At 49.0% G+C, this 13,012-nt stretch overlaps 3 protein-coding genes across 3 annotated transcripts; 2 read left to right on the forward strand and 1 right to left on the reverse strand.

Moving 5' to 3' along the window:
- Positions 1-5: 5 nt before the first annotated feature.
- On the forward strand, positions 6-4,780 carry DEU56DRAFT_869640 (allophanate hydrolase subunit 2-domain-containing protein; the record flags this gene model as incomplete). Its single annotated transcript, XM_041355573.1, has 20 exons — positions 6-617; positions 668-736; positions 784-901; positions 952-1,017; positions 1,069-1,139; positions 1,193-1,471; positions 1,525-1,757; positions 1,814-2,240; positions 2,292-2,731; positions 2,780-3,023; positions 3,088-3,234; positions 3,284-3,571; positions 3,623-3,670; positions 3,719-3,781; positions 3,843-4,001; positions 4,061-4,099; positions 4,148-4,186; positions 4,252-4,367; positions 4,420-4,487; positions 4,536-4,780. 20 exons carry the CDS (start codon positions 6-8, stop codon positions 4,778-4,780), a joined length of 3,771 nt encoding a protein of 1,256 aa, XP_041212295.1.
- A 73-nt stretch (positions 4,781-4,853) lies between these two features.
- Positions 4,854-6,197, reverse strand: DEU56DRAFT_909245 (uncharacterized protein; the record flags this gene model as incomplete). Its single annotated transcript, XM_041357089.1, has 3 exons — positions 4,854-5,144; positions 5,197-6,119; positions 6,179-6,197. The coding sequence occupies 3 exons, from the start codon at positions 6,195-6,197 to the stop codon at positions 4,854-4,856; spliced, it is 1,233 nt and encodes a 410-aa protein (XP_041212296.1).
- A 1,331-nt stretch (positions 6,198-7,528) lies between these two features.
- On the forward strand, positions 7,529-10,616 carry DEU56DRAFT_783057 (OPT oligopeptide transporter). The gene is made up of 11 exons (XM_041352131.1): positions 7,529-7,732; positions 7,786-7,863; positions 7,915-8,007; positions 8,057-8,295; positions 8,349-8,403; positions 8,457-8,546; positions 8,596-9,536; positions 9,588-9,833; positions 9,894-10,039; positions 10,092-10,228; positions 10,285-10,616. Exons 1-11 carry the CDS (start codon positions 7,663-7,665, stop codon positions 10,488-10,490), a joined length of 2,301 nt encoding a protein of 766 aa, XP_041212297.1. The 5' UTR covers positions 7,529-7,662; the 3' UTR covers positions 10,491-10,616.
- Positions 10,617-13,012: the final 2,396 nt, after the last annotated feature.

Raw genomic sequence — 13,012 nt, forward strand, 5'->3', positions numbered from 1 at the left:
CTAACATGACACTCAATAGCGAATATGCTAGCCACAAGCTACTCGTTGCAAATCGAGGGGAGATCGCTGTCAGAATCATTCGAACTGCTCAACGGCTTGGTATAGCAACACTAGCCATTTACACCTCGTCAGATGCCCTCTCCCCTCACGTTGCCATCGCAGACGAGTCTGCTTATTTGCAGAACAGCCCCAGCGACCAAGAGCAACCAGGATCGGAGTCGAAGCTGTATTTATCAAGTGCTACTATCATCTCGATATGCAGGCAGCATCAGGTTACTATGGTTCATCCAGGTTATGGATTCCTCTCGGAGAATGAGGAATTTGCTTTTTCTGTAGAGGCAGCCGGGATGATCTGGCTCGGTCCCCAACCAGACGTCATTCGGATCATGGGTCTAAAACACGAAGCCCGGTATCTTGCTGCAAAGGCTGGCTTACAACTCGTTCCAGGATCTCAAGGACTTGTAAATACTCTCGATGAGGCGCTAAGCATAGCAAACACGATTGGTTTTCCTGTGATTCTGAAAGCGACAGCTGGAGGAGGTGGCATGGGCCTTCTTGTTTGTCGAAACGGCAGCGACCTCTCCAATTCCTTTATTAGCGCTCAAGAAAGGGCAACTGTAAGTATGATGGTTTACACACTTGCTGGAGCTAAATGTACACTCTCCAGTCATTATTTCAAAACGGCGGAGTTTTTATCGAACGATACTACCCCGCAGCACGCCATATCGAGATACAGGTAAGTATTTGTGAAATTGATTCCACCTACTCTGCATCTCATAATAGGTGTTCGGTAACGGACTGGGGGATGTGGTACACATGGGAGAGAGAGAATGCAGTGTTCAAAGGAGACATCAAAAGGTTGTGGAGGAGACCCCGAGCCCGTTCGTCACTGGTCATCCTGGTAAGTTATCACGAAAGTTGGTGGAGTTGCGCGATGTTGATATTTCACAGGTCTTCGAGAAGATATGTGCGATGCAGCCGTGAAGCTGTGCAAAGCCATCAAATATGCATCCGCAGGTTGGATAGCGTATAACGATCACTGGTTATATCTTACTAATTGCGAGTCAGGTACCGTAGAGTTTCTTGTGGACGATGAGTCGGGGCAGTTTTTCTTCCTTGAAATGAATACCCGTATCCAGGTGCGTGTAGTGGTGAACGATGTCGAGGGGAAACGTCCTCTAATTGCACGCAGGTCGAGCACGCCATCACAGAGGCCATACATCCTGGTCTGGACCTCGTAGAAATGATGTTAGCACAAGGAATCGCACAGCGGTCTGAAGCGAGAGGTCTTGATCGTACGGCTCAAAGCATGACGCAAGCTATTTACGACAAGAACCTCGTCGAGTCTCGCATCCACGCCATCGAAACCAGAGTCTACTGTGAAAACCCCTCAGAAGGCTTCAAACCCAGTCCAGGCATCCTACAGCTCGTAGAATTCCCCAAAGAGAATTGGCTTCGTGTTGACAGCTGGGTACGTACGTCGCCCCGCGTCCAGTACTATACCCTCAAATGTAGACTTTGCAGGTGTCTACGGGAACAGAAGTGACCCGATTTTTTGATCCGTTGATATGCAAACTAATCGTGACTGGTCCAACACGAGAGCAAGCAGTTTCCAGAATGGCCCAAGTCTTGAAAGCCTGCAAAGTTTTTGGCCCGCCGAACAACCTGGCCTACCTCGCTTCAATATGCGAAAGTACTATTTTCAAGGAAGGGAGGGCCACAACACGATTTTTGGACAGCTTTGATTTCTCCCCAAGGTGCGCGCAGTTGCATGTGAACGAGATAACCCACAGATGTCTAACGTTTTTTGAAGAGCATTCACTGTCCTTTCGGCTGGTATTGAAATGACTATCCAAGACCTACCCGGCAGGCATATGGGAATGGGCATGCCACAAAGCGGCCCCATGGACTCTCAGGCATTCAGCGCAGCCAACATACTTGTTGGCAATACACCGGAGACGGAGGCGTTAGAGATCGTCACCCTCCCCGGCGCCGGATGCAAGCTGAAATTCCACAGTTTCGCTACAGTAGCCATAACTGGGAAGCCAGCAACTGTCAAGATCAACGGAGAAAATGTATCAATGTGGGCTCGCCTTACCATCTCCGAAAACACGACCCTCGATATTGGGGGCCTGCCAGGTCCTGGGTTCAGAGTATATCTAGCAATCAGAGGCGGCTTCCCTGAAGTGCCGCAATATCTTGGATCCAAGTCAACGTCGATGGGCCTTGGAGGCTATCAGGTACTCCAAGTCTAAATTTGTTTAAGTTTTTTTTGCTTACCGTCTCCTCAGGGAAGATCGCTTAGAGTCGGTGACCAGCTGGCTTTAAGTTCGCAATCATCATCCAAGCAAAACGAGATCGGTTCAGTACCCTTCTTGCTCCCCGAAAACCTCGTTCCGGTTTATCCTCAAGATTGGGTTATCCGAGTCTTGGCTGGACCACACGACGACGCAGAATTTTTGACCCCCGAAGGAAACGCCAAGTTTTACTCGACGAAGTGGTCCGTTAGTTCATCAAGTAACAGAATGGGGATACGGCTCGAGAGCGATCAAAGCATCGATTGGGCCCGCAGCACTGGTGGCGAAGGCGGCTCTCACCCTAGCAACATCCTAGATAATGGATACGCGTTAGGGACGATTAACGTGAACGGAGATACGCCTGTTATCTTAACGAACGAAGGACCAGACATGGGTGGATATGTCTGCCTGTGCACCGTTGCGACTGCAGAAATGTAGGTGTCTTTCCAAGTCAGGTGTGCTCTACTCATCGGTGGCCATAGGTGGAAACTAGGGCAATTGAGCCCCGGTAGTACTGTGACGTTCCGCAAGATTTCATGGCAGGATGCACAAGCTTGCAGGAAAGATCGACTCAGATGGATCGAGGCCGTTCAGGCCGCTGTCGCTGGACCCCAACCACCGACGAGCTTCACAGACGGTGCTTTGGAAGGTAGGGAATTGTCCGGAATCCTGCACAGAAATGAGTGGTTTCCAGGAAGTCCAAGACCTGCTGTAACGTTTCGGCAGGTATGTCCGCTACATCATGATCGCCGATGACCGTTCATATCTGACGCCTGGACTCTGTATTTAGGCTGGCGACTCTGCTATTCTTGTAGAATATGGCGAGATGCATCTAGATTTCGTTCTTCGAGCGCGCGTACACGCGCTGGAATCGGAGGTGCGCAAGAGGTGCATCAAAGGCATATGGGCGTTTTCTCCATGCATTCGCTCCACGATGGTACGTTTCCTTTTATTGACAAGATGTTCTGATCGAAGTCGTTATTCAGTGTCGTTATGATCCCTCGGTGATCCCCCAAGCAGACGTGCTCGCCGTTCTAATGAGCGCAGAGCGCTCATTGCCAGATTCTGCATCAAACCTTCAGTTCCCCGGGCGCAAGATTACGTTCCCGATCGTACTCGACGATCAGTGGAATCGCGATGCATTGCAACGATACATGCGGACGACCAGAAATAGCGCGGTTTATTTGCCCAGCAATATTGATTACCTCGCGCGAAATAATGGGCTGGAGGGCGGTGTCGACGAGGCGCTTCAGAAATTGATGGATTCTGCTTGGGTACGTGCTCTTTATGACCCATTGTATTCCAGCGCTAAAATAAGATAAAAGCTTGTTTTTGGCGTCGGATTTTATCTAGCCTGCCCATTCTTGGTTCCGGTAAGGTGAATATCAACGGGACAATTTCGTTTATTAACAACGGAGCAGATCGACCCGCGATGCCGTCTGGTCGGGCAGAAAATGAACCCTTCACGGACATATACTCCTAGTGTAAGTTTTCACACAATGTCCAAAAAAAATTCAAGTGTGGTGATATGCTAAATTGTCACAGGGAGCGGTGGGCATTGCTGGTCCCGTGGCGGCCATCTATCCGGTCGTCTCACCAGGTGGATACCAGCTATTTGGGCGCACGCTTCCTGCTTGGCAAACCTGGGGAAAGGGGCCCGATTTTGCCTCCGATCGGCCGTGGCTGCTCCAGCCTTTTGACCAGGTGCGTGGGTTGTCTGTCGTTCGCTGCTTTACTAATAAATAAATAAATAAATTTCACAGGTCCTCTTCGAACCCGTTATCGAGGAACGTTATCTCGAGGTGTGTCTGTTTGCTGGAGGGATGATTCCGAGTTGACACGTCGCGAAGATTGAACGAGAATTCAATGCCGGACGGTACAAATTCAAGGCAAGTTGTCGTCGCTGGTATCCCGTACGGGGTGAATTATAGGTGATAATGAAATGCGGTGATAGATCGAACCAGCGGTCTTTTCCATGGCGGCGTACCTCACATTCATTGACAGCATAGAGCAAGAGATCACAGAGTTCAAGCGAAAACAGGCAGAAGGAACAGCAAGAGAGGAAGCACGGTAAGCAAAGTCTTGAACGATGATTTGCACCCTATTCATCCCAAGTTACAAGTGAGACTGAACTGTTGCGCGAATGGCAAGCGGCGAAAGCCTCGCCTACGGTATTGGTGGATGACATAGGTATGGTAGGGTTCGGACGTCAGGATCACTTTTAATTGATATCCGCAGACGTTGGACCTGGTAGCACGAGCGTCGCTTCGTCCATATCATCGTCTGTTTGGAAGATCAAATGCCAGCCTGGCGACGTCATACAATCTGCCGATGAAGTTTTGATCATCCTCGAAGCGATGAAGACCGAGATCAATATTCTTGCAGGAGAAGAAAATATTGGAAAGGTGGTGAAAAGCCTGGGTAAAGGGATCAGGGAAGGAGCAAGTGTCCAAGCGGGAGACGTTCTCGCGTGGTTCGAATAGTGAATTGTAGCATGTGTACGTATGTAACAAATAAAGACTCGAGAGCATTACGAGGGGGGGGGAACGCAAAACCCTACGCCATATTTTCCTTATGGGCTTGGAGTTTCTTATTGTGTTCGTGTTCCACCCTTTTTTTTAATGCTTGCGAGTAGTGCACTTCCCAGTTGCCCTCTTCCAAGTGTAGGTAATTGTCATTACCAGCATAGATGTACCTCAAATTCGGGAATGCTGGGATTATTGTCCTGTTCAAGAGGTCGGAGATAACAAAGAAAGTTTCTCCCGCCGCACCACCTAGAGGGATGTGAATATGGAGCTCCTCCAGGCTAGGAAGGGTGCCGGGTCCATCACAGAGAGCGGATAACAGCTGTCACGAAGATGAATATGAGAGGTAGCAGTACACGTGAGATAAAACAAACCTTCGCCATGTCATGCCGTTCCAGCCAGTAGCAACCAGATCCCACTATAGTGAAAGAACGCAAGCGAGTGAAGAGCTTTTTCAGCGAAAACGTAGCGATGAGCGGCGAGACCATCTCCTTTCTTCTGAGAGTACAGGATATACTCTCGAGGTCAGGAAGAAGCCGAAATACATGAAGTAGCTCTTCAATGTCGAAAATTTGGCGTTCGACAATCAAATTGTCAATGGCAAGGTGACGAAAGGCTACGAGCTTTTGGACTACCTCCACTTCGTTTATCTCGAGGGAGCGCAGGACAGTAGTGGCGATTGGCCGAAGGGCCCGGGTAAAGGGAATTGGAGAGTCTCCTAGATCCAAGAGCGTGACAGTGCGAACAGTCAGTTCTTTATCGGGTGGATCTTCTATGAAGGAGCAATAGGAGAACTTGAGGTCGTCGAGCTGCTTCAATTCTGCCATCGCGTCCCAATGCTCTTTCTTAACAAACGACTTAGTGATCACCACTTTCCGAATGTTTGACATGCGCGCCATTGCCTGGCAATACAGTGTTGCAAATGGAAAAAGGACCCACTGCTGATCCTTGTTGGTACTCCAAGAATCGAAGGTGCATTCCTTGACGTATAATGCGATGGACTTGGATGGCTCAGTATTTGCCACGATTTGTTTAGCCCATTTTGTCTTGCGCGAAGCCTCCGCCCTGTTGATGGTAGATGAGTTCCCCGAAGAGTTCCCCGAAAATGCGACACGCTCGAATACGCGCGGCAACGCGACGGAGCAGAAAAAACGGCACACGATTGCGAGGGCTGAGAAGGTTTGAATGTTTTGCTCGCTTAGCGGCTCGTTGGTTGGCGCTATGCACTCAAAAATCGCAAGATATATTTCGTTTGGGATTAGAGGCAAGCTGGTCTGACCGTTCTGGCGAAGAGGAGCTGGGGAATACACAAGTGTCACGGTTGCAAGCTGAGAATTTTTTTGGTTGATAACTCACTGGACCAAGAGAAAACCATGGTTAATCCAAATTATGCCGCGGAATGCAAGATTTATCTAATTATAGCGGATGAGCGCTCGACACTGAGGATGACAGTAAACTCGATGCTCGGTTGCCGTTGTGAACAAAGTTGAAGAAAAGGTATTACGTACTAAATACAAGGACCCCAAGTTGTCGGACCTGCAAAGAGTCAACGTTAATGGTTACCGACAAGCGTTCTCGAGGCCTATCAGCTAGAAGCCTCACATCCTAGTACGTCCCCTGGCGCCCGTTAAGTGACTCATTCGCCGCAGATCTGGTTCGGTCACACGGCGGCGCCGACTCGCGCGCAGCCCCCTGAAGGGAAGAGCTTGAGGAGGTATTCTGGCTTCCCCATAATGTTCAGCATATCTGATGGCCCTGAGACTCTGATGAGTCTCTAAGCTACCTTCAAGTGCACCTTGTACACTACCGGGCTGTTAAAGAGAGACGTTTGGCAAGCGGTTGTTCCACGAGTGCACTAGTGAGTACCAAGACCTCCTAACACACCTTTTATCGCACATCGAACGGAGCTTAAAGCGTAAGTAGGCTAATAGGCTGCGGATTACGGGCGCGGAAGAGGGGTCACCAAGTGGAATTAATTTTGCAAACGATTATCAGAAATGGATCACGAGGACGACAGTGGGTAACCAAAATTCCCTGTTCGCTCCAGTCTAGTAAGTTTATTATTACGTCCGGCAGGTGAGCATGTGCTTCGTGTAACTCGTTTCAGTCCAAGTGCCATTTCATCCCGACGAGCCACATGGTTCAGTTGAAGATATCTGATAATTATCCGCTGGATGACCCCTGGATATTATCAATACTGTCCCTTAAACGCTACTTGCTGATTGACTTGAAGTTGCTCTGATGCGTCTTTGTGGTGTTGGGCACGTTATCGACCAGGAACATGCGATCCTTCCGCGTCCGTTTCGATCCATCCGCGGCATGACTTATCGACGAATGAGCGTGGTTTTTTAGATGCAAAAATAAGCTATTGCCAAAAGTCCCACATACCCCCACATTCCAAGGTAGTATCAGGATCCGAAAGTGTAATTTGAGTCTATGCAGTAGGATATTGTCGTGTACGCACGACAACTTGTTATCAACATTTGAGCGCTCTTACGGTGACGCCCAAACGTATCGTTACAATCACGTTGTTTCTGATTGAATTTGATGGGCCGACGCAGTGGAGTTTGTCAAGTACGGGGGAGATCGAGATTCGAATCTCGGACCCACATGCAGCCAAGAATCTCGCCGGCCGCGTGTTTACATCTATTTACTTTTATGGTAATTAGCCGGTCAATTTGGCAGGAAATTTGACAGAGTGCTAGTACACAGTGTGGTCATGTTCCATGTGTATCATCATTTCGTATCTTTCCTTTGCACTTACATACATACAGCAACCGTACAAAAGCCGGCAGCCCTAGCATGTCCCATTTCCCGGCCTCTCGTCCTTCCTCACCATCATGTCAGTTTACGCTGACCGTTCCAGCAGCACTGGCTCAGTCGAGAAGATCGACGCTGAGAAGGCAGCCCGTCAGTAAATTTCCCCTTCACATTGTACTCATACTCACATATTTCACCTTTAGTTGCAGTCGACGCTCTACCTCTTGCTGATTTTGATGACCCGAATATCAACAAGGAAGAAGCTATAACTGGCGTGCTAGGTTAGCCCATCATCTCAAACGTTAAATCTCAATCTGAATAGACAATCCCAGAGGATGACTCCCCTTATCCTGAAGTCCGATCGGCCGTATCCAACACTGACGACATGTCCATACCCACCAGCACTCTCCGCGCATGGGCTATGGGTCAGTGCAGAAACATTTACTACTCACAATCTGGCTAATTAGAAGTCAGGCTTTTTCTGGGTGCTCATCATCCCCGGTTTGAATCAGTTCTACTTTTTCCGATATCCCTCCGTCAACATCACCGGCATTGTCGCCCAATTGCTCTCGTTCCCTATGGGTCGTCTTTGGGCAGCTGTCGTGCCCAATATCTCGATTTTCGGGGTCCGTTTAAACCCCGGACCATTCTCCATCAAGGAGCATGTTTTAGTTACGATCATGGCTACTGTCGGATATCAATCTGCATATGCGGTACGTCCCGCTCCTCAGGGTCTGAATCAATCTAATTAATATCATTTTCATAGACCGACATCATCGCGGTGCAGAGAGTGTTTTACGGTCAAACTTTCAACTTCAGCTGTAAGTGTCTCCAGAGTCTGATCGATATCTTATCAGATCTAATATCTGCATAGATCAATGGATGTTGGTCATGTCTACCCAGCTCATTGGCTTCTCGCTGGGTGGCATTATGCGTCGCTTCTTAGTTCTTCCTCCCTCCATGAGTGAGTCCTGCCTCGTCTGCATATTTCGAGTGATTTAATATTTCATCAGTTTGGCCCACAAACTTGGTCACGTGCGCCCTATTTAACACACTTCATGCCCAATCATATGCTGGTATTGGCAAGCGTGGTGGTGTTTCACGAGAGCGTTTCTTCCTTTATGTCTTTTCCGCGGGATGTGCATGGTACTTCGTCCCAGGTTATTTGTTCCAAGCCCTCAGCTACTTCACCTGGGTGTGCTGGATCGCTCCAAATAACGTCGTCGTTAACCAACTCTTCGGCTACCAAAGCGGCCTTGGCATGAGCTTGATCACCTTTGACTGGGCACAAATTACTTACGTCGTCAACCCACTCGCGACCCCATGGTGGAGTGAGGCAAACGTTCTCGCTGGCTTCGTGTTCTTTTTCTGGATCCTCACTCCGATCCTTTACTACACTAATACCTGGTATGCTAAATTCCTGCCCATCATGTCTCGCACATCATACGATAATACGGGTGCTGCCTACAACGTCTCCGCAATTCTTGGCACCGATGGCACGCTAAATATTACTGCATACGAAGCATACAGCCCTCTGTTCCTCTCGACGACTTTCGCAGTGTCTTATGGTCTATCATTTGCATCGATCGCCGCTACCATCATGCACGCCATCCTCTTCTTCCGCAAGCAGATCTGGGCCCAGTCACGACGCTCGATCGACGAACAGCCGGACATCCATGCACGTCTCATGTCCAGGTATCGCCAGGTTCCAGAATGGTGGTACCTTATCATCTTCGTGGTCATGTTCGTCTTCGGTATCATTGTCATCGAAGTCTGGCCTACCCAGTTCCCGGTGTGGGGCTTCGTTCTCGCACTTTTGATTTCTTTCTTCTACATCATTCCCATCGGCATGATTCAAGCTATCACGAATCAACAAGTCGGTTTGAATGTTATCACGGAGTTGGTTGTTGGCTACGCCATCCCTGGACGCCCATTGGCAATGATGCTTTTCAAGGTAGGTAGAGACCTTCTGTCGTCTGGTCCAGTTGCTAAAATGGCTATCCAGACATGGGGTTACATCACCATGGCACAAGCGTTGCAGTTCGCCCAGGACTTCAAGCTCGGTCACTACATGAAAATTCCTCCCCGCACAATGTTCTTTGCACAAGTCAGTGCGGCTGCCGTGGCCGGAACCGTGCAGCTCGGTGTACAAGCTTGGATGTTTACCAATATCGTGGACATATGTAGCAAGCATCAAGCGGATGGTTTCATTTGCCCGAATACTGAAGTGTTCGGCACTGCATCGATCATCGTAAGTTGCAGTCTGATCCCTTCTGTGTATTTTGTTTGTTCATTCAAGATGGTTTGGTAGTGGGGTGTCATTGGTCCTCAGCGTCAGTTCTCCCCTGGCCAGATGTACAGCGGCCTTCTGTGGTTCTTCCTCATTGGCGCACTTTGCCCCCTCGGTGCTTGGATCATCTCCCTCAAGTACCCGAATAGCATCATTCGTTACATCAAGTATGTATCTATCCGCCTTGCCTGCACTCGATAATTGACAATTCGCACCTAGTTTCCCCGTAATCTTCACCGGAACGTCCTACATGCCACCAGCAACCGCCGTCAACTACGTACCATGGGCAATCGTCGGCTTCATCTTCCAGTACGTCATCCGTCGCCGTCATTTCTCCTGGTGGACAAAGTACAACTGTACGTTACATTTTCCCCTTCTAATTCCCCAAATGTCCTGCTAAACGCCCCTGCAGATGTCCTAGCTGCCGGACTCGACTCCGGCCTCGCAATATCCATCGTCCTGATCTTCTTCTGCCTGCAATTCCCGCAGAACGGCACAATCGGCGCAAATACCGTCGCAAAATGGTGGGGCAACACTGTGTTCTTGAACACGGCCGATGCGAACGCGCTGTCGTACTATACTATCAATGGCACCTTTGGGCCGTCATCTTGGGTTTAGGAAAATATACATATCTATATATATTGTGGGGGTTGTATATAGGATAATGAGTTTACGAATATCAATGTATATTTTTACGTTTATGGTGGTGGTGGATCGGCGTTCGATTTGCCCGTCCGTACGGGCGCTGCGGACCTTTTTTATGGTCCGCTGATAGCATTTTTTGGATGGCTGTTCTGCATCACGAGGATCGTTTGCGGAAACAACACATTTGTGTACACCCCGCGCCGCCCTCATGCCGCTAATGTCTGCACACAGGTGCCCAGTGCATAGCAAAGAAAGAGGGGACAGATTAGACTTCGACAACGGTGACCCAGGTTCGCCGTCGTTCCTGGGATGGAGTGCACCAAAGGAACTCCGAACCACGCGGCAGGGACCAACCCATACGAATGGGCGCACAAATTGAGAATTACCATCTGCGGCCTACAACAAAGTGGTGAGATCCAGTATGATTTGGAAGCAACATAGCGCAATGAGAGTAGAGATCGACTAGGAGATCGATAAGTGCATAACTGACTTGGTAAGTCGTCCCTAAACGTGCTGACTAAGCAGCTGAGACTTGAACTTGAATCATCATTGAATGTCCTTGTTTCAACTTTCAACGAGTCTTGCTTGACTCTATTCTAGCTGGTTGGCGCTCGAACATTTTACTGTGCAAGGTGACTATGAATTGACCAGAGAACGACTCACCCAAGTATGATATCGGACGGGGTTTACCATCAACAATACTCACTAGCCAGACTTCACATGTGGAAGTTCAGTGCCTTCCAGTGCATCCCCCGTCTGCAGTACATTAAGAAATCTCCTCCTCGACATGCAAGCCCTTGTAATAAGCCCCCAGGCCTGAAGGAACCCTGCACATTCCCTTCATGAATAAGCACATAACCAGTCACTTAGAAAAAACACGCACCCGTCGCCCTTGGCGGGAACCAATTCTTGGGCGTGGGCACTTTAGGCACCCTGAGGTGAGTTTCTTCGTTTATACTAGGTTCTTCTACGGATCTGACATTGGGACCACAAAGCATACGTACGGCCAAGTGTGCCGTCATATGGATAGATGATGTATACACAGTCCGGTCCACCGACAGCCGAAATATCAACGGCGTGCCCCATCCATCACCAGACTCTGTCCTCGCAAAGTTCCACGTGGACAAGGCGAGAAGGAGATATCGAAGTAACACCCCACTAAGGCCTTTAGTGTGCACGAGGTTGATTGGTAAGTTGGATCTTCATGGGGAGGAAAGGGCGCAGACGCTGATTGTACTCGACATAGCTATGACAACGGCAAGGTGATTGAAAGAGCCTTCGACCATGTGAACCAAAATTAGGCCGCACTAATTACCTGAGCCTTGAAGTTGACGCGTTCGATCCGAGCTTTGCGTCTCGGGAACATCGGTAAGTCTTTTCATTTTCGCTAGTCAGTGTCTTGGCACATACTTTTTGACTGGGATGGATTCAGTTCTGCTGACTCTGTGCGTATCAAAAAAATCCCGTTTGACGGGGATGTGTTTTGAAGTGGGAGAATATACACGAAAATGTGCATCATTCTCCACGTATCCTGATCCTGCAGACGCTTAGAAGTGCGCCACGCCCGGAAACGATAGACGTTGGATTGTGCAGGCCCTTTATACTGCGTTTGTCCTGTTTCACTGGGTTTCATTGGGACTTGGTATACGCTTTGACCCGTGGTTGGAATGCCCAAGCTCACGGTGGGGAGACCGTATGTTTTCCTAGCGAATTAATCCCAAGTCAGATCATATGCCAAGTCGATGATCAGCGCTAACCAAAATTCTGCAGGTGCGCGGCAGTCTCACCTTCCGCGATGGACACTCCATCTGCGATACGATTCGTGAGACCGACGTTGCCATTGAATTGATGGTATCTTTCTTACCTTGATCCTATTTGCTCGCATGATCCCTTGGTGTGATCTGACATGCCCCGCCGCTCGCAGGAAGTTAACCCCGCACTTGCAGAAGCTGAGCACGTAAGCCAGGCTGTCACGTTGAGGTGCTCGTTGGTCTTCTCTACTTCGGGCAAGTTGTCCAGCACCGTCAGTATCCACCTATCTGTTTATTACACAGGCGAGACCTTGCTCTGGGTTGCAATCCAAGTGTCGTAATTGAATGTGGATCTAATTTCAATGTTCTGATCTGGTGGCAGTAAGTTATTCCTGCTTGATAAGAGCACAACGACTGACTGTTTATTGACAGAGAAGAGAGGTGTTCGATGGGTCGTGGACTCTTGTGGCCTGTTCTTGGCGGAGACGCGTTGGAAAGATACGTCCTTCTATTCGAGGTTGGACACGATTTTTTTTATTCATTCCTATCAATAAGCATGCGATCCCCTTTCTGATGTTTTTGTATTGATAAATTTTGTCAATCAGATTTTCGAGTCTGCGATTTTCGATGCCGATGACTACCTGCAGGATCTGGTGAACGCGGCGAGTCCCTATGCACACCGAAAATCAAAACATATACAACCAAAAGAGAAAGTACTCAGTGATTAGCTCCAGCGCGTTGCGT

Source organism: Suillus clintonianus (genome assembly GCF_016758775.1).
Source record: "Suillus clintonianus strain FC179 chromosome Unknown DEU56scaffold_12, whole genome shotgun sequence".
In the NCBI taxonomy this organism is placed as follows: domain Eukaryota; kingdom Fungi; phylum Basidiomycota; class Agaricomycetes; order Boletales; family Suillaceae; genus Suillus; species Suillus clintonianus.